This window comes from Pelophylax lessonae, assembly GCF_965119305.1.
Source record: "Pelophylax lessonae genome assembly, chromosome: 6".
Lineage (NCBI taxonomy): Eukaryota > Metazoa > Chordata > Amphibia > Anura > Ranidae > Pelophylax > Pelophylax lessonae.
In genome coordinates, this window is record NC_138773.1 from 208,160,231 (window position 1) to 208,186,549 (window position 26,319).

Below are 26,319 nucleotides of genomic sequence, written 5' to 3' on the forward strand. Positions count from 1 at the left end.
AAATTTACCATCCTTCTAGTGCCATCAGGGGCTTGTCTTCCCTTAATGAAACCTACTTGGTCTGGCTGAATGAGATAAGATATTATGTTTATTATTAAACGGTTTGCTAAGATTTTCACATATATTTTTATATCTGGGTTTTAATAATGATATAGGTCTATAATTTATCGGTGAGGTTGGATCTTTACCTGGTTTGGGAAGGGTAATTATTAAAGCTTCCAACACCTCTTTTGGGTTTTTGCCAGAGGTGACAACTTGATTAAACAGGTTGGTCAGGTATGGAGATAGGATGTCGCTAAAGGCTTGATAATTTCCCGATAGACCATCAACTCCCAGAGCTTTATTTTTAGTTAATGATTTTAAAAGGGTTTCATGTACTGAAACTGGATCATTGAGTGAAGCTAAATCTTTGGGATCCACTTCCGGTAGGTTTATTGTTTTTAGGAAGTCACATATGTTTTTAGGTGTGGGTTGGGGGGTGTTTGTGTCTTCTTTAAGATTGTACAAGTATTCATAATACTCTGAAAAGGTGTCAGCGATTTCCTGGGGGTTGTAAATTACTTTGCCTGAAGCAGGGTGAATTAATAATTTTATTTTTGTTTTGGCGTTGACGTAGTTGGTTAGCCAATAGTGTACTAGCTTTGTAACCCTGACAGTAGTGGTTTAGTTTCAATCTCTTAATGTACTTATCGTGATCTTCTATCCGGATGGATCTTAAATCTGTTCTAAGATTGAGTTTTTGTGCTAATTTTAAGTCCTTAGGGGTGATTTTGTGTTTTTCCTCTAGTAGTGAGATGTGCTTTAGTATTTGGTTAACTGCACATTTTTTTTCCTTTTTTTTTTCTTCTCTAGCAGCTATCTGCATTAGGAGACCTCTTACAAAGGCTTTATGAGAACACCATAAGACGGTGCTTTCTACCGAATCATCATCATCATCATCATCATCATCATCATTAAATACAAAAAGTTATTTCTCTGTCGCTCATTGACAGACGTAGCCTATTTCTGCAGTTGCAGGTACTTCATCTGGGATTGGTGTCTCGGGTACTGTCTCTTCAGACAGTGAGGAGGATGTTTCGGCATCAGCCATAGCCCGAGAGGAAGCGTTGGTAAACGCACTCATTGTATCTGTTCAAGAAACCTTAAGATTACAGGGTATTCCGTCGGAAATAGCTGAAACTGAAATCCCTTTTGGGACTAAAAAACGCATCAAAGTGGCGAAGGTTTTTCCATTGCCCAAATGTTTTGGCAATCCAATCAAAGAAGAATGGAGTCTGCCAAAACGCACCTCTGCTATTTCTAAACGCATTAACAGGCGTTATCCGTTTGAGGAAACCCTCATTAAGAAATGGACAGAACCACCTGTGTTGGATTCACCAATTGCTAGATTGAATAAAGCCACGGTTATTCCTTTAGAAGACGCTCCGTCTTTTAAAGACCCAGTGGATCGCAAGATAGAAGCTATGTCTCGCACCATGTTTTCCTTGATTGGATCAGCTTTCAGACCAATAATTGCTATTGGTCTGGTTTCGCAGACTGTAACTGAATGGACCAAGTGGTTACGCCGGGACTTAGAAGAGGTCCCTCAGGCGGTATCAGATTTGTTGGAACAAATGATACAGGGGTTACAGTTTGTGTGTGATGCGGCGTTAGACGCCACTCCATTATTGGCGCGAGCATCAGTTTCAGCAGTGGTTCTCAGGCGTACACTGTGGCTAAAAGGTTGGTTAGCCGACCAAGGTTCCAAAAAAGCATTGGCTAATATCCCCTTTTTAGGAGAGCGTCTATTTGGAGCCAACTTAGATGAGATCATTAAGGATCTCACGGGTGGAAAGAGCACCTTTTTACCGCAAAATGTTAAGGGTAAAGGAACTCGTCAAAGACGAGGGCCTTCTTTCTCTGCTCACAAAAAGTTTTTTCGTCCCGCGGGTGAAAAAATTAAGTCCTCCAAAGCTCCTTCAGGAGGCTTCAGGGGACGTTGGTCGGGCAAGCAAAAGCCCGCCCCCTCCAGACCTGAAGATAAATCGTCCAAAGCCTGAAGGTGCGCCCCCACCCATAATTGGGGTGGGGGGACGTCTTCGCCGGTTCCCGGATCCATGGCTTTCCAGAATCCCGGACAAGTGGGTTTGCGAAGTCATAAGGTCAGGGTACAAGATCGAGTTTCGATCTCTCCCACCGGCGCGATTCTTCCCTTCCAATATCCGACTATCCCCGGATCGTTTAGAAGATCTGCGGAGAGCAGTCACGGATTTACTACAACAAGGAGTGGTAGTCCACGTTCCTTGGACAGAACGTTTTCAGGGGTTTTATTCAAACCTATTTACAATACCCAGGAAAGAGGGCAAAGTGCGTCCAATTCTGGACTTAAGGGCACTCAATTCCTTTCTCAACATAAGAAAATTCAAGATGGAATCCATTCGCACAGTAGCAGCCTTCCTGCATCCAGGGGATGTCCTAGCGTCCATAGACATCAAGGACGCCTATCTTCACATTCCCATTTTCGCAGGACATCAGCGGTTTCTACGCTTTTCCGTAGAGGAGAACCACTATCAGTTTGTGGCGTTACCTTTCGGTCTCGCCACGGCTCCTCGGGTCTTCACGAAGGTGTTGGCCCCAATGTTGGCACTACTGCGCCAAAGAGGCAGATAGATTCTAGGTTACCTAGACGATCTACTGCTTCATGCAGAGTCTCCTCAGACCCTGCTACAAAACATAGAAATTACTATAATTTCTTTACAGGAATTCGGGTGGCTGGTGAACCAGCAAAAGTCATTTCTGGTTCCCACCCAGAGGCTCGAATATCTGGGTCTAATTCTAGACACAGTCAGGTCAAGAGTTTTCCTTCCGGTAGGGAAACTCCGGAAGATTCAATCAGCAGTCCAGTTGTTACTATCCAACAGCTGGTCTTCTCTTCGAACTTGCATGAGGGTTCTGGGGTTGATGGTGGCTTCCTTCGAAGCAGTCCCATTTGCCCAGTCCCATACCCGAATTCTTCAGCAAGAGATTCTTCTCAGATGGAATCGGAATCCGGAATCCCTGGACAATCGGATCCGATTGAGCAAACAGACCAGAGAGTCTCTGGTCTGGTGGCTTCGGTCTCCGATGCTCAGCCAGGGAAAGTCATTTCTGCCAATATATTGGACGATAGTGAACACGGATGCCAGTCTATCCGGATGGGGAGGAATTCTCGGTCAGTTATCTGTCCAGGGACTTTGGTCCCTGGAAGAATCCAGGTTGCCGATAAATGTTTTGGAACTGAGAGCGATCAGACTTTGTCTGATTCACTGGACCGAGCAGCTCCAGGGCAGCCCGGTTCGGATCCAGTCGGACAACGCCACGGCCGTGGCTTATGTCAATCACCAGGGGGGCACCAAGAGTGTCCGAGCGGCCAAAGAAGTGGCTTGCATTCTTCACTGGGCGGAACGATTTGTTCCAGCTATCTCTGCGGTGTTCATTCCGGGGGTGGAGAATTGGCAGGCAGATTATCTCAGCCGTCAGACTCTGGATCAGGGGGAATGGTCCCTCCATCCAGAAGTTTTCCACCAGTTGTGCCTACGGTGGGGCACCCCGGATGTGGATCTGTTGGCATCACGATTCAACAGGAAAGTACAGAGATTCGTGGCTCGCTCCCGCGATCCTATAGCAGAGACCGCAGACGCACTGATCGCCCCGTGGGGGCAATACCAGCTAATGTATGCCTTCCCTCCTCTCGGGTTACTGCCAAGACTTCTTCGCAGGATAGAGGAGGAAGGAATTCCAGTAATCCTGGTAGCTCCGGACTGGCCTCGCCGAGCGTGGTACGCCGACGTGGTCAGACTGGTGGCGGACGTCCCGTGGAGACTTCCTCTCAGGGAGGACCTACTGTCTCAGGGACCGATCTTCCATCCTGCTTTACGATCTCTGGCTTTAACGGCCTGGCTATTGAGACCCAGGTGCTGAAGGACAAGGGATTGTCAGCTTCAGTTATTCCTACTCTAGTTAAAGCAAGGAAAGCGACTTCCAGAAAGATTTATCATCGTACATGGAAGTCCTACATTGCATGGTGTGAACCTCTGGGGTTCCGTCCACGGTCTTATTCGGTTAGTCGAATATTAGCTTTTCTGCAACAAGGGGTTGAGCAGAAACTGGCCTTGAGCACTATCAAGGGTCAGGTCTCAGCATTAGCTATCTTCTTTCAGAAGCCTTTGGCTACTCATTCCTTGGTGCGGAATTTCATCCAGGGGGTGCGACATCTGGCTCCGCCAGTGCGCGCGCCGTTACCACCCTGGGATCTTAATTTAGTATTGTCGGTTCTTCAGAAACCTCCCTTTGAAGATATTAGGGAGATTCCTCTACCTACGTTGTCCCAGAAGGTGGCCTTCTTGGTGGCTATCACTTCTGCACGCAGGGTGTCAGAACTGGCCGCTTTATCTTGTCGTTCCCCATATCTGGTGGTTCATAGAGATAAGGTGGTTCTTCGTCCGAATCCATCCTTCCTACCAAAAGTGGTTTCAGAATTTCATCTGAATGAAGAAATTGTATTACCTTCCCTGTGTCCTAAGCCCAGTCATCCTCGGGAGTTTGCTTTACACTCCTTGGATGTGGTCCGGGCGATCAGGGTATATTTGAAAACGACAGACTCGTTTCGCAAGACGGATTCACTTTTTGTGATCCCGAATGGACCCAAAAAAGGGGTTGCCTGCATCTGCCGCGACTATTTCCAAATGGATCAGACAGACGGTGGTACAGGCTTATTCTATTAAGGGTCGGGAGCCCCCGTTCCCTGTTAAGGCGCACTCCACTCGGGCACTTATTGCGTCATGGGCCTTTCGCCATCAGGCGTCAGTGGTCCAGGTGTGCAAGGCGGCTACCTAGTCGTCGGTGCATACCTTTTGAGGAGACCAGTGGTCTGCCTCGAGGGTTTTATTCCGTTGGAAATTTTCATTTGAGTCTCATTCTTTGTTTATAATGAGCCTTTAGAACTTCTAGTTTGGCACCGGTTGGGCCTTCTAGATTGGATTTTGATTTCGGTCAATCCCACCCCTCATTTGTGGCACTGCTTCTGGATGTCCCAGTTCTTGTGAATCAAGAAGACTACGTCTGTCAATGAGCGACAGAGAAAATCTGATTTTTGTAAGATCTTACCGTAAAATCCTTTTCTCTTAGCTCATTGACAGACGTAGTACCCGCCCCTCTATCATTGAGTTGGGTTGGGTTAAATTCTCTGTTGCTGCTTTGTGACAGAACTGATGCCTTGTAGCAGAGAGAGGGAGGATATACCCTCAGGGACTGCCCCTAGGGTGGAGCCAGAACGTTTTTTCTTTTCTGCCTAGTCCTGCTCCTGCGGACAACATAACCCAGTTCTTGTGAATCAAGAAGACTACGTTTGTCAATGAGCTAAGAGAAAAGGATTTCACGGTAAGATCTTACAAAAATCCGATTTTAAGGGTTTTTTTTATCACGGACAAATGCTCCTCTTGAGAAAGGATGAAGGTGTTATTCCTCCATACAATGATGTTAGTACAAGTCTGACCTACTTTGATTTCCATTGTTATTGTAGCATGGTCAGACCACGAAATATTGTGTATCCTGAGCATTGATTATGTTCTGTAGTAATAATTTGTCCGTGATAAAATAATCTATCCTGGAATAGGATTTGTGGACAGGAGAGTAGAATATATAATCCTTTTCGGTGGAATGAAGACACCTCCAGGGATCATAGAAATCTTCATTAGAAAAATTTGGTTTAGGCTGGTTTTGTTGGTGTGTTCTTGGTTGGAGGTGTCCAGAGAAGGATCAAAAGGTGCGTTAAGGTCCTCACATAAAATAAGGTGTCCCTTTTTGTATTTTCTGTGCTTTCATTATAATTTTCTTTATGAATTGGTGAGGGTTTTTTGGGGGGGGGGCGTAAATATTGATGATTGTATATTCTGAGTTTTAAATGGTTGCTACTGGTATGATGAATATTCTTTGAGTATCAGTTTTAACTTCTATAGGTTGAAAGGACGCGGAGTCTTTCTTTTTCTTGGGGTTGTTGGATACATAGATGTGTGGAAATTTGTGGTGAGAGAACTTTGGTGCTTTGTTCGCTGCAACGTGGGATTCTTGTATGCATATGATGTCACTACCAAAATTCAAAATGTCATTCCGTAGAGCTTTATGTTTATACGGGCTGTTGAGGCCTCTTGCGTTAAGTGACATGAGTTTACTCCCCTTTAGGATGATAGAATTCACCAATGGAAAGTAACATTAAGTCTATTTGGAAGGAAAAATGTTTTGAGATTTTCACTGTTGGATCCTGTGTCATCCAGTAGGTGGCAGTATTGTACCTTGTAACTTTCTAAAGGAAATACATTTCTTAAACCATATAAACTATAGTTATAGAGAAATAAAAAGGGAGATGTAAATTAACTGTTGTGTACATTTAGTCCTCATGCACACAGCGCGTTTTTACAGCTGCTTTTAGGAGCGTAAGGCTTTTTTTTTTTCTCCAACTTAAAAACGCCCCTCCATGTTGTTCTATGGCCTCATGCACACACAGGCTTTTAGGAGCTGTAAGTGGCATAGGTGTTTTTAAGCTATAAAAAAAAAAAAAAAATACCCAGGGCCAGCGTGTTCTGGAGTAGCAGCGTTAAGCTTAAGAAGCTTAAAGTGGAGTTCCACCCTAAAATTATACTTACCTCCATCTTCTCGCTCAGGGTCACCTGAAAAACAAATGGATAATTGCGATTTTTTTTTTTTTTTTTTACTTACCTCGTTTAGAAGAAAATTATACTTACCTTACTTCCTCTTCCTCCCCTCGGCGGCCACGGCGATTCGTCACTTCCTGGCATGCAATGATTCCTGGGAGCTGAACGTCATCGCTCCCAGGAATCAATGCGCCTGCACCGGCCCCGACGTCAGTTCCGGTTCGGGCGCCGTCATACCTTGCAAAACAGCTTCTGGGCATGCCCAGAAGCTGTGCAGGGATGACGCTGCGGCACCGGAAGTGACAGCGGGGCCGGTGCAGTGCATCGTGGGACCGAAGAAGATGGAAGAGGACACAGAAGATTATCGCGCTGGCTTCAAGCTGCCCACACCTGAGATGGCAGCGCTGGAGAATACATTTTCAAGGTAAGTATTTCTTCTTTCAGTTAAGTGCAACCCGGGACAGATCAGAGGCTAGCCATTGTGGAATGCACTAGCCCTGACTGTCCCGGGGGTATTTTTATTAAAAAAAAACGTTCACTGGGTGGAACTCCGCTTTAAGCTTTAAGGGGGGTGGGGGGAGGCTGATCATGGAAGTTTTTTTTTTTTGTTTTAATGCAAAGAATGCATTAAGATAAAAAAAACCTAATGCCTTTACAACAACATTCATTTGGGTTGCTTATGGAAACATCTTTAGATGTAATATAGTGAAAAGGCAAACCTGTTCCTGAAAAGCAGCACTACTTTATCTATTTCTTTTTTTTTTTTTTTTATATATAATTTTCTTCATGGAATCCTCTCCTTTTGATCTTTATTTTGTAGATTGTCCAAATGTGCTGGGAACACAGACTATACGATGCAATGATTTATGTGTATAATAGTGGGACAAATGATTTCATAAGCCCAATGGAGGTAAGAGTTTGGTTGTTAATGGTATTTAATAGTTTTTTTTTTTTATCTCATTCTAGTACATAACTTATTTACTATGTGTTTGTTACTCTTGTAGAAATTGTTCAAGTCCATTTCTGCACCAATCGGCTCTGGGAGATCTTTAACAGGTATGATAGGAATGGTGCTAATAAATAAGATGCAGTGTTGAGGTAATTCTCAGAATTTTCCTACAAATTCTTAGTTTTTTATTTTCCAGAAAAAGTATTTATGTTAATTTTGCCATCAGTTTTATTACACTGACCATTAAGTGGTAAGCTATGCTTTTATTATACCTACTTAATTACTAAGTGTTTTATTTTGAAAAAAAATTAGACCCAGAATTCCTGAATCTAAGGCAGTACCTTACTAATTTTGCGTGTGCATGTAATTTAAAACTTTGACTCCTTAGAAAAGCAGAAAGCTATTTGAATAAGCAGAACTTTTAAGGGTGATGCATAGTTTACATAGTTACATAGTAGTTGAGGTTGAATAAAGACAACAGTCCATCCAGTTCAACGTGTGTGTGGTGTGTGTGTGTGTCAGTAATGTGATCATTTCCCATAACCCTGAATGTTGTGATCTGTGAGATGCACGTCCAAGAGTCTTTTAAAAGTAGCCATACTCCCCGAAGATATCACCAATTGTGGAAGAGAGTTCCACATTATCACTGCCCTTACAGTAAAAAAAAACCCTTAAGCAGCTTAAGGTTAAACTGCCTCTCCTCTAATCTCATTGTGTGGCCATGTGTCCTCTTACACTCCTTGAGACTAAATATTTTTTTCCTATGCTGGGATCACCATTGAGGTATTTGTAAATCGCTATCATGTCCCCTCTCAGGCGCCTCCTCTCCTGGGAGAATAAATTAAGCGCTTGTTATTAAGGTCCTCCAATCCCTCAATTAGTTTAGTTGAGCTTCTTTGGACTCTTTCCAGTTCCAGCATATCCCTTCTGAGGATTGGCGACCAGAACTGGATAGAATACTCCAGATGTGGGCAGACCAGGGTTTTATAAAGTGGCAGGATTATAGCTTTATCTCTGGAATATATCCCCTTCTTTATGCATGCTAATATCCTGCCGGCTTTGGCAGCTGCAGCTTAACATTGCATGTTATTGCTTAGTCTATCTTCTACTAGAACCCCCAGATCTTTCTCCATCCTGGATTCCCCCAGAGGTCCCCCCCCCAGAGCATAATTTGGGTTTATGTTTTTAGCCCCCAAGTGCAATACCTTACATTTCTCTTCATTAAACCGCATTTGCCATGTAGTTGCCCACTCTGTTTTTTTTTGTTCAGGTCATTCTGTAAGATTTCTATAACTGGTTAAGAAGTTATTGCCCGGCCTATTTTTGTGTCATCTGCAAAAACTGAGATTGATCTAATGATCCCGTCCTCTGTTATTAATGAATAAATTGAACAAAATTGGTCCCAGGACTGAGCCTCAGGGGACCCCACCTACCACTCCAGACCAGTCGGAGTATGCGTTATTTATCACCACCCTTTGGACACGTCCATGTAACCAGTTTTCTATCCAAGAACAAACCTTGTGGTCGATGCCTGCAGACCTTAGTTTGTAGATTAAGCATTTGTGGGGAACTGTGTCGAATGCCTTAGCAAAATCCACATACACCACATCCACAGGTCTCCCCTTATCTAGCTCACAGCTTACCTCCTTGTAAAATATTACTGTCCTTTTGTAAACCCGTGCTGATTACTGCTGATGATACTGTTGTTGTTAGCAAATTCTTGGATATAGTCCCTTATCATCCATTCCAATAATTTACGTACAATTGATGTCAGGCTGACCGACCTATAGTTTCCCGGAATATGCCTCTGCCTCTTTTTGAATATTGGTATCATATTGGCTTTCCTTCAATCCCCTGGTACAGTTCCTGTCAATATACTGTCTGCAAAGATTAGGAACAATGGTCTAGATATAGCCCCACTGAGTTCCTGGAGTACTCTTGGGTGCAAGCAATCCGGTCCTGGTGATTTATTTGTGTTAATGTTATCAAGTCTTTCCTTGATGTCACCCTCTGTTAGCCACTGGGGCAAGTCCTGTGATGTGCTGCTAACCATACAGTCATGATCGGTATACCCCTCCTTTTCGTGTGTGAAAACCGAGGAGAAGAAAGTATTTAGTACAGTTGCCTTCTCTGTGTCCTCTGTAACCATCCTCCCATCATTGTTAGGTATGTGTGCAACGTGCTCTTCCTCACTTTTTTTTACTATTAATATATTTAAAGAATTTCTTAGGGTTTTTTTTTTACTCTCCTCTGCTATGTGTCTCTCAGAATCATTTTTAGCCATCCTGATTTTGTTTTTACATTTCTTTTTAGATTCTTTGTATTGGTGGAAAGCCGTTAATGTCCCCTCCGATTTATACTTCTTAAAGGACATTTTTTTCTTTCTAATAAGCATTTTTTACATTACGGTTTAGCCACCCTGGTTTGACCTTGGCTCCTATATAATTATTTAACATTGGAATGCAGTGAGATACTTTTGTTTATTATGTTACTAAAGCATTCCCATTTTTCTTCCGTGTTTAATGTTCCTAGGGTTAGGTCCCAATTTATGTTCTCTATTATTGAGCACATTTTTGGAAAGTTTGCCCTTCTGAAGTTCAGGGTGCTTATGTTCCCCTCGTGCCTTGTTGTCATATGGTTTACTCTAAATGTGATAATCCTGTGATCGCTGGAACCCAAGTTGTCCCATACTTCTACATCTGAGATTAGACCTGAATCTTTGGAATTAATAGATCTAGCAATGAATTCTTCTGGTAGGAGAACCCACCATCTGAGACATGTAGTTGTCCTGTAAGACATTCATGAAATGACGGGCCTTTACTGATTGAGCTGTCCCCTCTTTCCCGTTTCCCCTTACTTTTTCCTTATGGAGTTCCACCCACATGGATTCCACCTCCGCCTTCGTCCCTTCCATAATGTCACTCCTCTCTACTACCTTTAAGTTATTTTTGATATAGAGACATATCCCTCCCCCTCTTTTGCCTTCCCTGTCCTTTTTATACACCGAATATCCTTCAATATTTGCCAGCCAGTCGTGTGACGGGTCAAACTAAGTTTCTTTTATTTCCACAAGGTCTAAATCCTCCTCGTGTATTAACAGTTCCAATTCTTCCATTTTATTAGCTAGGCTCCTGGCATTTGTGTATACCCATCTTAGTGTTATAGGAGTTGATAGTGATTTATCATTAAGTTTATTCCTGCTTGGTTTGTGGTTTGTCTGCTCATTCCCCCCAGTAGTGGTTATATTGTCAATGCTGACCCCCATAATAGCTTCTGTCCTTAGCTCACTACAGACTGTCACTACCTCTGACCCCTCCCCCCCAACACCTAGTTTAAAAGCCCCTTCAACTTTGTGGCCATCTTTCTTCCCAATAGAGCTGTACTGTCCCGAATAAGGTGCAGCCCGTCCTTACTAAAGAGTCAGTAACTGACTAAGAAATCAGCCCAGTTCTCCAGGAACCCGAACCCCCTCTTTCCTACACCAGTTCCTCAGCCACTTGTTCAGTTCCCTAAGCTCCTTCTGCCTCTTGGGTGTGGCACAAGGTACAAGTAGTATTTCAGAGAAAACCACCTTGGAAGTCCTTTTCCTCAATCTATTCCCTAAGTTCCTGAAATCATTCTTTAGGATCCTCCACCTTCCTCTTAATTTGTCATTGGCTCCTACATGCACCATGAACGCTGGGTCCTCCCCAGCCCCGCCTAATAATCTGTCCCCCCGATCTGCGATGTGCCAATAGTTACAGATTATAATTTGAAAATATTTTTTAATAACATTTAACGGATATCAAGGGTTATAAATATATTAATCCTAAATCCACACTTTCCAATACTAACCCCCCCCCCCCCCTAAAAACCTCAGACCAACAGACATCCTGAACAAAGAGCCACAGGAAGAGCAGGGTGGACAGTGCTACTTTGGTTTATTGTGCTTACAGCATTGTTTTTCAACTCCGGTCCTCAGGGAACACTAACAGGCCAGATTTTAAGTATTAGCTTGGGGAGATGCAGACTAGAATACTGCAATCACTGAGCAGCAAATGATATTACCTGTGATGTATTTCAGTTTTCTTGCAAACCTGGCCTGTTAGGGTGCCTTGGGGACCGGAGTTGAGAAATACTGGCTTACAGCATAGGTCCTAAGGGATAAGCCGTCACCTTGCAGGCTTGCAAGTAGATGGCTTTTCTACCAGGGTCTGTATAGAAAAGGCCACACATGCGCAGTATTGTGCAGTCTGCCTGTAATGTAGATTACCTTTTCATCGCCTACAAAAACCTGATGTATAATGTATGCTTGGATGGCATTGTTTAAATTAAACAGTCTCAATCCGGGGTATACAAACTTAGCATGATAAAAAAGTTTATAAGCACAGTTGCGTTGTGAGTAAGCAAGAATAAGAGAAACAAGTCAAGGCATTCTGTGGTGATTGCATAAAACTTTAAAGTAGAACTAAAGGCAAAACTTTTTTTTTTTTTGGATAGAGCAAGGGAGAGTTGTAACCCGTCAGATTTTTTTTTTTACAATCTCTGTCCCGTAGGGTAGTTTTACCTTCACTTTCTGTCCCAAAGGCCAACAGGAAGTGATAGGAAGTGATATGTAAAAATTCAGGGAATCCCTTGGGGACCCCTGAGTCACCAGAACTAGTGTCCCTAATGGAAGATTTCCCCTATTACTTTTCAGGGGACAACTAAAAATGTGGGATTTTCTTTTACTTTCACTTTCAATGATAATGGTAAATAGTACAAATAGGGTGAATCTCCTTAATGGGGGAACAGACCGCGAAAAAAAAAAAAGGTGAAATGGTTGCGTGCTGCCACCTAGTAATGTAAAAACTTTAAGTAATATAAAGCTGATGCTACCACCAAATGTGTTCCCACACCTGCAGAAGAATAAATAATAAATACAGTATGTGGTAGCGCTGTCCAAATTATTTCAATATTGTACTAAATAAAACCATAACAATAAATAACTAAAGAAACAACATTTCATAGCATAAAGGATAAAGTGCCAGTGTAAACAATAAACAAATATTGGAACATGATTAAAATGTGCAAAATACTAATTGAAAGTCCACTTAGAATTGTGTTCAGGTAGTGATTCTTCTTATGCAAACAAAAAACAAACACGGGTGCGCACCGGCCTAGCGCATTATCCTCCATAAAATGCTTTATTGAATAAAGGAATAAAAATACTCACAAACGAGTTCTTGGTAAATGCATATCACAATATTCGGTTGCCATCAGCGTCAGAAATGGAAGGTGAACTGTCCTCGATGGCTAGAAATGGCTTACGCGTTTTGAGGCTAAGCCTCTTCCTCAGAGCCTACAGCCAGTAATTCTTCTTATAGATTGTGCAAAGGAACCAAAGTCTCTAGTCAAAAAGGTGCTTCATACAACACATTTGTGTTCAGCCACTTCACACACTGTGCTCCATTCACCAGATGAAGTGCATGCCCACCTTCATTTCGGACCCATAACGGGAGATCAATCCTCATGGATCAGATAATGATGCTCAGGTTCCTTTTAAGAGTGAACTGGTTCTCCTTCTAGGGTGGCTCCACAAGCTCACAAGCAGCTCATAGGTAACATATAAAGAGAAAAGCGGCCTCCAATAATGCAGTACCCGGATTAATCAACTTAACAAAACCGCACAAAAACCCGATTCATAGAGTACACTTACATTTATTAAATAGCTTAAATCTCACTTAATCTAATGGACAAGATCCCCCTGCCAAACTCCACCTCTACGCGTTACGCCACCAGTGCACCAAACGCAGATGAAGCCATGTGCGTTGGTTCCATAACGCATAAAGGTTGAGCTTGGCAGCGGGTTCATGTGAACATCCATGCGATCCATTTCCAGTGCGGACCAAAAATAGGATCCTGCACCATTTTAGTCTGAATGTGATGCAAATTCAGCCATACAATTCGTATGGCTGAATTTGCATCGCACAGACATCGCATGTGATCTGCATAGCAATGCGTTGCGAATAACATGCAATGTCTGACATCAGAATAGTGTGAACCCAGCCTTTGTGTCTTAGGCTTTGATACAGTTTTATCCAAGTTTATGATCTTCGCTGAAGAAGCTTAGAAGATTTCTGCTGAAGGAGGTAAAGGCGGACCAAAATCTATCTTGGTTTATTAGACACATTATCACTAGACCATTCAGTTAAACAATATTCTTCCTATAAGATTATATATGCATTTAACATATTTTTTTGCATGATATTTACCTGTTAAAGTCTTCCTTTTGTAGACATCCAAAGGCACTGATACTGCCGGTTGCCGCCATCTTGAATGTGATGTCAGCAGCCCCAGCTGACTCACAGCTTTTACTCAAGTGACACTATGGTATCCCCCTTCATACTGCCCCAAGCAATTACATGAAAGGTTTTGGAAGGAGGAAAGGGACATACAGTGGGGATCGAAAGTTTGGGCACCCCAGTTAAAAATTTGTATTTATGTGCATAAAGAAGCCAAGGAAAGATGAAAAAATCTCAGTCATCAAATTACAGATTAGACATTCTTATAATATGTCAACAAAAGTTAGATTTTATTTCCATCATTTACACTTTCAAAATAACAGAAAACAAAAAAATGGCGTCTGCAAAAGTTTGGGCACACTGCAGAGTTAATATCTTGTACTGCCCCCTTTGGCAAGTGTCACAGCTTGTAAACGCTTTTTGTAACCAGCCAAGAGTCTTTCAATTCTTGTTTGAGGTATCTTTGCCCATTCTTCCTTACAAAAGTCTTCCAGTTCTTTGAGATTTCTGGGCTGTCTGTCACGCACTGCTCTTTTAAGGTCTATCCATAGATTTTCAATTATGTTGAGGTCAGGAGATTGTGAAGGCCATGGCAAAACCTTCAGTTTACGCCTCTTGATGTAATCCCCCATGGATTTTGAGGTGTGTTTAGGATCATTATCCATTTGTAGAAGCCATCCTCTCTTTAACTTCAGCTTTTTCACAGATGGCATCAAGTTACCATCCAAAATTTGCTGAAATTTTATTGAATCCATTTTTCCTTCTACTCGTGAGATGTTCCCTGTGCCACTGGCTGCAATACAACCCCAAAGCATGATTGATCCACCCACATGCTTCACAGTTGGACAGAGGTTCTTTTCATTTAATTCTGTGCCCCTTCTTCTCCAAACGTACCTTTGCTCATTCCGGGCAAAAAGTTAAATTTGAACCTCATCGGTCCACAGAACTTGTTTCCAAAATGCATCAGGCTTGTCTATATGTTCATTTGCAAAGTTCAAACGCTGATTTTTGTGGTGAGGATGTAGAATAGGTTTTCTTCTGATGACTCTTCCATGAAGACCATATTTGTACAAGTATCTCTTTATAGTGGAATAGTGTACCACAACTCCAGTGTCTGCCAGATCTTTCTGGAGGGATCGTGCAGTCAAACGTGGGTTTTGAATTGTTTTTCTCACAATCCTGTGAGCTGTTCTGTCTGATATTTTTCTTGGTCTTCCAGATCTTGCTTTAACTTCCACTGTTTCTGATGACTGCCATTTCTTAATTACATTCCGAACAGAGGATATTGACATCTGAAAACGCTTTGCTATCTTCTTATAGCCTTCTCCAGCTTTGTGAGCGTCAACTATTTTCAGTTTCAGTTTTCTAGACAACTGCTTAAAAGATCCCATGGTGCTGATTGTTGGGGCAAGGTCAGATGAGTCTGGGCATTTAAAACCTTTGAGATTGACCAGATCACCTGGTCTTCCCAGACGATGATTGAGAAAAATCCATGACACTGGCAGGTCTCAGCCTTGCAAAGGGGGCAGTGCATGCTATAAATTTTGCAGGGTGCCCAAACTTTTGCAGACACCATTTTTTTGTTTTCTGTAATTTTGAAAGTGTCAATGATGGAAATAAAATCTAACTATTGTTGACATATTATTAGAATGTCTAATCTGTAATTTGATGCCTTTGGAGATTTTTCCATCTTTCCTTGGCTTCTTTATGCACATTAATACAAATTTTTACCTAGGGTGCCCAAACTTTCGATCCCCACTGTATGCTGGGGAAAGTACAGAGAGTAATAATAGAATAATAATAATAATAATATTAATAGAAAAAATATAAGCAGCACTAGATAATTTCAATACAAATCCTTAAAAATCATGAAAATCAAATGTAAATAATGTACGTTTTTGCCTATACTTCTACTTTATAGTAAACCATACTTTTGCACGACACATATAAATCATAAAAAATGAACTATTGTCATGTGCATAAATAAATCATGCTTTTACGAAACGCATGTGAAAAAGTCTAATCCACCATTGAATCAAAAGTGCAAGAAAAAAAAAAAAACTGGTGCAAACAAAAGTCCTCAATCCCAATGTAGAGTGCTGCTTTTTTGTAAAAAAAAATAGTCTTCTCCAGCAAAGGTCCCAGTGCATAGAAGGGAAACGTGCTTACCAGAAAACCATGACCCTCATGAAAAAGTGGTCATGGTAAGCATGTGTTACAGATCCCCTAGCTTGATCCTCCCTAGGTCTCAAAGGGTTAATAGCCCGATCTCACAATCATGACAAACATGCCCAAGAGAATAAAAGCAGGTAACAGTGTAATTCTGCCAATAAAAGTGTATTATTAAAAATCATTTATTTAGATTTGCGTGTAATGGGCAAGTGTATCAATACAATATATAAAAACTCCAGCCAGCATTGCTGATATGCGTTATGATGTCACTGCATCCTGGCTCCGCCCGTACACATGTCGTCTAACGATGACGTTCACTTCCTGCCGTTCATCATGCATACATTACAGTATATAAGGTGATATCAAAAAGTTTTGAGACTAGCTCTGTTTACAAGAAAGTAATTTCAATTACACACTATCACCTTCAAAATAGTCCCTTTTCACAGCAATACAGCGCTCTCAGCGTTCCTTGTACTTATGGAATGTGTCCTGGAAGTCTTCTTTTTGAAGCGTGGCAAGCATCTTTTGTGATTCACACTGGATCTTGCTATGGTGTAAAAACAGTGACCTTTGTGCTGGATCTTCATCTTCGGGAAGAGGGAGAAGTCCACAGGAGCCAAATCTGGCGAATAGGGTGGGTGCGGAAGTGAGATCACATTGTTTCCGGCAAGAAACTCACGTTTGTTCTAACTTTCTGTCCATGATGAAATAGCAGACTTGGTAACGCAGGTGTCCAGAATAGCACCAGTTGCACAGCTCCCCATGCACACCGGACAAATGGGGTTGATTTACTCAAGGTCTGTGCACTGCAAGTGCACCCGCAAATTCACCCACTTATGCACTAATGCACTGCAAGTGCATTTGCTCTAGATCTGAGGAGAACATGCAAGAAAAATGAAAAAACTGCATTTTTGCTTGCACATGATTGGATGATAGAAATCAGCAGCGCTTCCCCTCAGATCTAGAGTAACTGCACTTGCAATTCAAATGAAGCGCACTTATGCGCACAGACCATTTATCTTTAGTAAATCAACCCCAATGTCTTTTGGTACACTGACTTATGAAGGTCGCTGCTCCCTGTGACTGTGTGTGCAGCCTTGTGTTGCCATCTGTTGGCATGTTATAAAACTAGTCTTAAACATTTTTTATACCACCTCGCATAAGGAGGAGGGTGGAACAAACCACTTAATCTAATTAAAAAACATTAGAGAGGAAGTAAACTGCCATCTTTAGGTTTTACCTATAGGTAGTGTAAATATCTCCTAAACATGCACAGTTTAGGAGATATTTACTAAACTAGCAGCCAGTTACTTCACTGGCGCATGCGCTCTGAAGGAATGGCCACTCGTGCCCTTTCTTCAGAGCAGTGTGCCTTGACTGTATACATGTATTTGCTTTTAGAAGTGCTTTCTGTGACTTGTTATGACTCCGGACGCATAACCTTAACCACTTCTGGACCGGAAGGATTTGCCCCTTAATGACCAGGCCATTTTTTGAGATTCGGCACTGCATTATTTAATGGACAATTGCGCGGTCGTGCGACGCTGTACCTAAATAAAATTGATGTCCTTTTTTTCCCCACAAATAGAGCTTTCTTCTGGTCGCATTTGATCATTTCTGCGATTTTAATTTTTTGCGCTATATAACATTCCCAAAAAAATTACTTAAATCAAAATTGTTTAACGTTTTAGGCCAATTTGTTTTCTGCTACATATTTTTGGTAAAAAAAAAATCACAATAAGCTTATTTTGATTGGTTTGCGCAAAAGTTATCGCGTCTACTAACTACGGCAAAGATTTATGTCATTTTTATTTTTATTTTTTTTTTACTAGTAGTGGCAGCGATCTGCGATTTTTAGTGCGACGGACAGATCGGACCCCTAACTGACATTTTTTACACTTTTGGGGGGACCAATGACATTACTACGGTAATCAGTGCTAAAAATATGCACTGTTACTGTAATAATGACACTGGCAGGGAAGGGGTAAACACTGTAGGCGATCAAGGGGTTAAATGTAAGCCGAGGGGAGTGTTTCTATCTGTATGGGGGATGGGCTTTTGAAATGATCAGAGACCTGTGTCCCTATATAGAAGGATCGCAGGCGCTCTGTGATCATTCCAGAGAGAAGAACTTCAGCTGTGTTTACAATTGCTGACCGTCCTTCTCTCTCAACGGGAAGCGATTGCGAGTAGCCGGCGGCAATCGGAGCAGCTGGCCCCGTGCATCTGAGTACCCACTGCTGAGTAGGGGCGAAAGCGCTCCGCTGATGGTGCACGCTCGCCCCCTAGCGTTTTGCGCAGAAGGGGCTAAACTGCGGCGGTCGGTCGTTAACAGGTTAAACCAGTTTTATTGGTCACTGGACTGTGCATAAAAATCACTACTGTTTAGTTTTAGCCCAAGGACTTGAGTGCATACGTCAGAGAAAATCAGCTTTACGTTTATACATATGATCTCAGAGACATATGTATTCTGAGATCATGTAACTATAATATGGGCAGACGTGAAGAGGATAAGAGAATTAGTATGGGCAATAGGTTTTATCCCTCAGCAAGCACGTGCAGCTGCACAGTTGCTGAATTACTGTTTAGAAAAGCCTTAAAGCTGTATTAAACCCAAAAGCAAACATTTATTATATTACAGCTTACCAATTCTTAGATATGATGGCTACATTTTGTTTTGTTTTTTTAGGCTTTCTTTATTCTGTTTTTATCTGTTGATCTGGGCAGTAAGTCTGTTGTTTTTGAAATGAACAACTTTTTATCCCAAAAGGGGAAAAAAATGTTCTTTCATTGCAATATATTACATTTTTTGGGGGGGTTTAATACTGCTTTAAAATAGGACTATAATTAATTAAAACTTTTTTTTTCTTTTTGGATAGAGTAAAGTTTATTTTTTGCCATTTCTTTCCCATTGAGGAGATTTCCCTTCACTTCCTGTCCCATAGCCAACACTGGAAGTGAGAAGAGATCTCTGAAAATTGAGGGAATCCTTTGGGGACCCCCAGGTCACCAGAATTAGTGTCCCCATTGGAAGATTTCCCTTCTATCACTTTTCCAGGGACAACCCAGAATTTGGGATTTTCGTTTGCTTTCACTTTCAGTTCTAATAGTAAGCAGGACATATCGAGAGAGTGAATCTCCCGGGGGATGCAGACAGCAATAAAAACTGAAAGGTGTTCTAATCTCTCTCCACTCTAGCCAAAACTAAAACAAAAGGTTTTGCCTTTAGTTGTACTTTAAGCTGGCCAAAAAATGTCTTGTTTTAAAGTAGAAGTTCAGCCAAAAATGAACGAACTCTAAACCTACTCGCAGCCACATTCTAAAACTAATCTATCTAACCCTGTAGAGCAGGGGTGTTAAACTCCATTTCATTGCAGGCTGCAAAGGGACGGTTATATCTGTAAGATTAGATCACCCCACACCCTCTTACACCCTTACATGGGATGTCAAAAGCCCCCTACTACCAGAAGTCAAGAGGTCACCCACCTTTCCTTACATCACAATGCACCCCTTACCTTGTGCTGCTGCCAGAAGATGCGGGTGGATCTGAGAAGAAGAAAGTGCAGGGTCTAGAGGAGGGCTGGAGTCAGCTTCCAGAGTCTGCTGAATGTTGAGACCAGAAGAGGCAGAGGCAAGGTGGTATTGCGGCTTCACAGAGAGAGGTGCAGGATTTGTAGGAGGAGTTCTGACCTCCTCTCTGCTGCAGACTGCTTAGAGGGGGGGGGGGACTAAGAGAAGCCTTTCTGCAGCTGCACAGGGAAGCGCAGGAACTAGCAAACTAGTTCTGTCCTCTCTGCTGCCGACTACTGAAACAAGGTGGGGGCAGAGACAATGGGGGGTGCCGCAGGAGAGGTGCTAGGGCCACATGGAATGACCTAGGGGCCGTGTGTTTGACACGTGTGCTGTGGAGGAAAAATTGCTGTACATACGTTTTCTGAAACCAATCTGGTCGGGTCTCCAGCAGCAGATGCTGTTTGCAGGAGAAACGATGGCTGGAAAATGAATGGGAAGTGACGTCACCCATAGAGTTACTATGGGACTTCCGTTGTCGACTGACTCTCTGCACATGCCTTCACACACAAGCTCAGTGTCAGACTGGACCGGAGTGGCTGCAGAAAAGGTATGTATAGTGATTTTTGCTTTAGAGACTTAGATAGATTTGTTTTATAATGTGGCTGGAAGTAGGTTTAGAGTTCATATAACTTCTACTTTATGGATGTATTTTTGGTTTTCTAATCCTCAGTGGGGTCAAATCAACGGCAGTGATGAAAGATTTCAAAGGAGCAGAATGGAAAAGTTTTCTTGAACAAATTAATTTCTAACAATATAAGCAGTTTTCGTTTGGGAAAATCTATTAACTCTAAAACTGAATGTTAAAAGCAAGTGAAATTTTTGAAGTACTTTCAGACATTTGTCAAGTAATCAAATGTACTGAGAATTTTTTTTACAAATGTTCATATGAATGTTTGATCAAACGTTTGTTTGAAAATCTACTATTTTGCTTAATTTACATTTTAAAGAAAATAGCCTGTGCAACCAAGGGACTTCAGGAGGCAATAAAAAAACTATGCAGCTTTTAAAAATTCTGAATATGGTAAATGCATTACCCAGAGAACAATTTTTGCCCCCCCCAAGAAGTCTCCAATAGCTACCTTTGTTCCATCCTTTCTTGTTGTTACGATGCTAGCTATCGGAAGGCTATCACTCCCTAGCATCAGTGGAGTGAGCATGCTTCCTTTATTTTTAAATTCTCACTTCTGCACAGCTCTGCATAGGCTAATCCGTAGATACAAGACCAGTCCTCTCTGCTCCCGCCCTACTGTGCCCTGTCCATGACAGAACCTCCCTAATAATTTTTTCCAAGAAACAGAACTCCTGTACCCTCTCGAACTCCACAAAATCGCTTCCTTACCATATTTATCCCAATCGTATTCATCCAATATGCCGAGCAAACATTCCAATGGAGCAACCTTCAAGGATACCTGAAAGATGTTAATAAGAAGCTGCACCACCCCTATCCAGTAGGGATGCAGCTTCGGGCATCGCCAAAGCAAGTGGATAAGGTCACCATGGTCTCTCCAGCACCGCACCAAGTGGGGTCAACCGGACGTTCAATGGAGTGTAGTCGGTGAGGGGTATAGTAGACTCTAAGGGTTATGTTTAATTGCGTCAGTCTCTGGGCAACATTCAGGGAACAGATTGTTACCGTCTGGAAGGCCTCCTCCCACTGTTCATTGTCCATCTCCCACTTCGCCCAAATCCCTCTCCCACTTCGCCATCATCCCCAGCGGGTGCTGATTCAAATGCAGCCGTAGCAAGTGGGAGTAACACCGGGAAATGAACCCCTGGACACCTCAGTTTCCCCAACCACGTCAAATATCTGAACCTAGGATAGCACCCACTCAGAGGATACACTCTGGGCCTTGACCGCGTGCCTGAGCTGTAAATATAAAAAGTACATAGAGGAAGGAAGATGGTAGGTAGCCTGTAGCTCAGAAAACGTCAATAGGATCCCATTACAAAAAATGTGTTTAAAGTGTGTCACACCGGGGGGCGTGGCCAGCTACCGGATGTAACCGCAGCGCAGCTTCGGAAGCCCTGTCCTCACTCCCCAGATCCTGCTGTAATCCTTGCGGACCCCGACAAGATACTCACCTAATACGACCACCGTTCCTCTCCTGATACTCCAGGGCACCTGCGGGCATGGTGAAAATCGGCCATCCCAGCCAAACGGCGCCAGGTTACAAGCCTTCCCGCCTACTCCATGCCAAGATGACTCTGGCCGCGCGCTCCTCCACACAGCGCACACAGGCGGCCCTCCTTCACACCGAGGGGGACAGTGAACCGGCTGGGACTTCCACAACACCCGCCACTGTGAGTACCCTGCTCTCCCCTCCGCTGGGCTCCCCCACTAATTCGAAACCAGATGCCCCTGTTGAAAGGCCTGAGCTCACCCTGTCTGCTGTTATGGACGCTATTCAACACTGTCAGGCCTCCCTCACTACCCAGATTGATTCTGTGTGGATGGACCTGTAATTTTTGAAGCAAGATGTTCCTAATCTCCGCCATAGGGTAGGGAATGCTGAGCAGTGTGTAAGTGACCTGTAAGATGCCCACCGCCCTATGCGTCCTAAGTGTCAGATCTGCAGAGGGGCCATGTTGTTACTACTGACAAGCTCACTGATATGGAGGATCGCCTGTGTCGAAACAATTTACGTTTCTTAGGATTCCCTGAGGGGTCTGAGGGCAAAGCTCCTGAATCTTTTATGGAACACTGGCTCACTGACATGTTTGGGGCTAATATTTTCGCCCCATTATTCGCTATTGAAAGGGCACATAGGGTGCCGTTGCTCCCTCTACCACCGGGGGCGCCACCTCGTCCTATTCTTATTAAACTATTACATTTCCGTGACAGAGAGGCTGTGCTTCGGGCCTCCAGGGCCAAGGGCCGCATCCTTTACAACAGGGATGTTATTTCCATCTTTCCTAACTTTTCTGCTGCCACCCAGAAGCAAAGGGCCTCATTCATTGCTTTTAAGAAAAGGCTGCGTGAATTACAATTGCCATACAGTATGCTTTATCCTGCTTGTTTACGCATTATCTACCAGAGCAAAGCTCACTTCTTCCAGGATCCTCAGGAAGCTGCTCAATGGGTGGATTCGCTGGGACGCAGATCGCCTCCTCGTCAGGATCGTCGGTCCCCTCCATGGTGATAACTGACATGCCTCTGAGCCTGGCGTCTTTCCACACCTCTTATCCGATGTGCCTTTGTGGTCTTCTCCTACCTGCCTCTCGGATGTCGGGTACTCCTTCAGTATTTTTAGTTTTTTCCAGGAAGGGCACTTTTGGGATTGAGTTCTCCTTACTCTTCTCTTTCTGACTAACTGTTTTTCTGCTTCTGGACGAGCAGATCCATGTTTCCCCAAATGTTTTCCTGCTTGTTATGGGATTTAAAGCTCTCAACTGTTGGGACCTGAGGGCCGGGTGGGTTAGGGTGGGGTTGGTATTTTGTTATTTTCTTCACTTCCCTTTTTTGTGGGATCTAGTTCAATTTTTGTCTCTCTGGTTTTGCCATGTCTCCCGGGACTCCCATGTACTGCTTTTCCATTCCCCTTCTGCAATGACGCCTGTATTGTTTTCTATAGCCTCATATTGGTATTTTTCACTAAGGTATGCCACCTTGGTGGTCAGGGAGCTGCCTCCTTCATTGGGGGTCTCTCTCTCACCAACAGTATTTCATTGTGTTTTGATATGTCTAATCTACGCATAATTTCATGGAACGTCAGGGGGCTTAACTCCAGGGTTAAGCGTTCTTTGGTGTTTGAGTATTTGAAACGGCATAGTCCACATATTGTCCTTTTACAGGAAACACACCTCCAGGGGTCCAGGGTGATGGCTCTTAAAATGGCACTTATTGCTTAGGCGCTGCATTCCACCTACTCCTCCTATGCACGCGGCACTTAGATACTGATAGCTAAATCGGCCCCTATTACGATCGAACATCTTAAAACCGACCCTTCTGGGTGCTTTATTATCCTTGTTTTGAATTTTTGGGCAAACCCTATACCTTGGTCAATGTATACATTCCTCTGCCATTTACCAGACTACTTTTTGATCATATTCTGGGCTTGATTTTGGAAATGGCCGAGGGACCTCTTATTATAGCAGGGGACTTTAACACAGTCCTTGACAATAAACTAGACAGGTCTGGTAATGTATCTTCTCCTCACACGCCCCTGTGCTCCTACTTAGACAAATTAGATCTCCTGGACGCCTGGAGGTGGAAACACGGTGGGATTACGGAATACTCCTGTTATTCTGGCACACATAATACATTATCCCGGATTGATCTCTGCCTGCTTCCTCGGGAACTGTTGGGTCTCCTCTCAGAGATCAGGTTTCTCCCCCGGGCGGTGTCTGATCACTCTCCTTTGTTGGTGGATCTTGCCTTGGGCACTCCCCCTAACTACAAACTCTGGAGGCTAAGCCCTTTGTGGCTGGCTGACCCGGCAGTTGCCGAGCAGGGGCTGGCCGAGATGAATGCATATTGGGCGCTCAATGAACAAACTGCTTCTGAACTGACTGTCTGGGATGCATTTAAGGCGATTATGCGGGGTACGTTTTCTTCGGCCATTGGTGGTGCCAGGAAGGCCCGTCAGTCTAAATTGACTGACGCTGAGCAGGCGCTGCACGTGGCCGAACACCACTATACTGACGACCCCACTCTGCAGAACCATGCATCCTGGAGGTCTAAGGCCTGTGACTTGGACCTTGTTCTTATTGAACGTACGTAAAAAAAGCTCTTATACCAGAATCAGAGGATATTTGAACTTGGGGACAAGAACAGCCGCCTCCTGGCCTATCTTGCTAGACTGGAATACCAGCCTAATACTATTCCTCGGATTACCAATCCAGCCAATGTTCTGGTAGAGCAAACCCCTAAGGTAGTTGCAAGTTTTGTTTCCTTTTATTCGTCTTTGTATAGCACTAGGGCCCATTACACCATTGTTGAACTTCATGTTTTTTTTATGCAATATTACTCTCCCAAAGTTGTCTGCTGAACAAACAGCCTTTTTAGACTCGCCTCTGTCTTTGGATGAGATTGATACTACTCTTGCACATAATAAGACACCTGGTCTAGATGGTTTCCCCATAGAATGGTACTTGCATTATCGGGAGTTATTAGTCCCTCATTTGTTAACAGTATTTACCTGTGTTTTAAAGGGGGATGCCTGCCGCCCTCTGTGACTGAGGCTCTGATTGTACTCATCCCTAAACCATGTAAAGACCCTCTTCTATGTGAATCGTACCACCCTATATCTCTGATTAATACTGATGTGAAGATTTTGGCCAAAGTCCTTGCTAGGCGTCTAAATACGGTTGTCATGGACTTGGTGGGAGCGGATCAGACGGGATTTATCCCCGGGAGGTCCACCTCCATCAACTTACGAAGGCTTTTTACTAACCTTCAGGCTACTCATGACTCTGTGGGGTCCAGGGTTGTTGTGGCCCTGGACACCCACAAAGCTTTTGACTCGGTCGAATGGCCATATTTATTAGAGGTATTGGCAAAATTCGGTTTTGGGGATGGGTTTATAGGCTGGGTGCGGCTCTTATATTACCAACCCCGGGCCCACATTAGAGTGAATAACTATGTGTCTGGGACTTTTTCCATTTCTAGGGGTACCAGACAGGGTTGCCCCCTGTCCCCACTATTATTTGCCCTTGCTATTGAGCCTTTAGCCGCACAGATCCGTCTTCACACGGACATTGTGGGATTCGTGATTAACGGCCTGGAAGAAAAGGTCTCCCTTTACACGGATGACATGCTGGTGCATCTTGTGGACCCTTATAGGTCTCTCCCGGCACTGCTTGCGGTGATTGACCGGTTTGGTCACTTTTCAGGTTTTAGGGTAAACTGGAATAAGTCTACTCTGTTCCCCCTGGATCCACAGGCCTTACCTCCCCCTCTCGCCTCTTGTCCTCTTCAAATGGTCGACAGGTTTCGGTATTTGGGGATTGAAGTTCAACTCCCCTTATCTTGATTCTTTGCGAACAATCTGGACCCCCTGGTTGCTCGGCTTAAGGCCTCTTTGAGGCTTTGGTCCACACTTCCCCTTACAGTGCTAGGTAGAATGAATGTTTTTAAAATGATTTTCCTTCTGCACTTTTTATATATACTGAGCAATTCTCCGGTATATGTTTCTAAGCGCCGCTTTCAAGATGTAGACTCGCTGCTGACCTCCTTCGTCTGGGGGGGGCGGGCGGCTAGGGTGGCTAGAGATGCCCTGCAGTTGCAAGTCGCTGCGGGGGGTTTTGTGGCACCCAACCTCCGCCTTTATTATATTGCCTCTCAATTAGCTCATGCTCACTGGTGGTTTCATCCAGAGGAAAATAATGCTGCGGCAGCTTTGGAGGCAGCCATCCTAACTTCCTTTGAATCGCTACAACACTTACTTCACCATTGCTCTGTCATGGGTAGGCCGAATACTACTATAATATCTGTCACTTTGAGAGTTTTTGCAGCCGCGGACCTGGGTGGATCTAGATTTATTCCCCTAACGCTCCCCTTTGGCACAACCTGAGATTGCGTGAGTTTTTTCGTCGGGATGATGGTCTCTTTTGGGCCAGACGTGGGGTGGAATTAATCTCCCACTTATATACAGTGGGTACGGAAAGTATTCAGACCCCCTTAAATTTTCCACTCTTTGTCATATTGCAGCCATTTGCTAAAATCATTTAAGTTCATTCTTCTTCCTCATGAATG

At 43.4% G+C, this 26,319-nt stretch overlaps 1 protein-coding gene across 2 annotated transcripts in view; it reads left to right on the forward strand.

Annotated features, from left to right (window-relative positions):
* Positions 1–26,319, forward strand: part of VPS8 (VPS8 subunit of CORVET complex) — a 424,969-nt gene that overhangs the window by 140,140 nt on the left and 258,510 nt on the right. For both annotated transcript variants that reach the window (XM_082262330.1, XM_082262329.1), the window contains 2 exons: positions 7,489–7,578; positions 7,673–7,724. In XM_082262330.1, the coding sequence (XP_082118456.1) occupies positions 7,489–7,578; positions 7,673–7,724 (142 nt within the window). The remainder of the gene's footprint in view (positions 1–7,488; positions 7,579–7,672; positions 7,725–26,319) is intronic.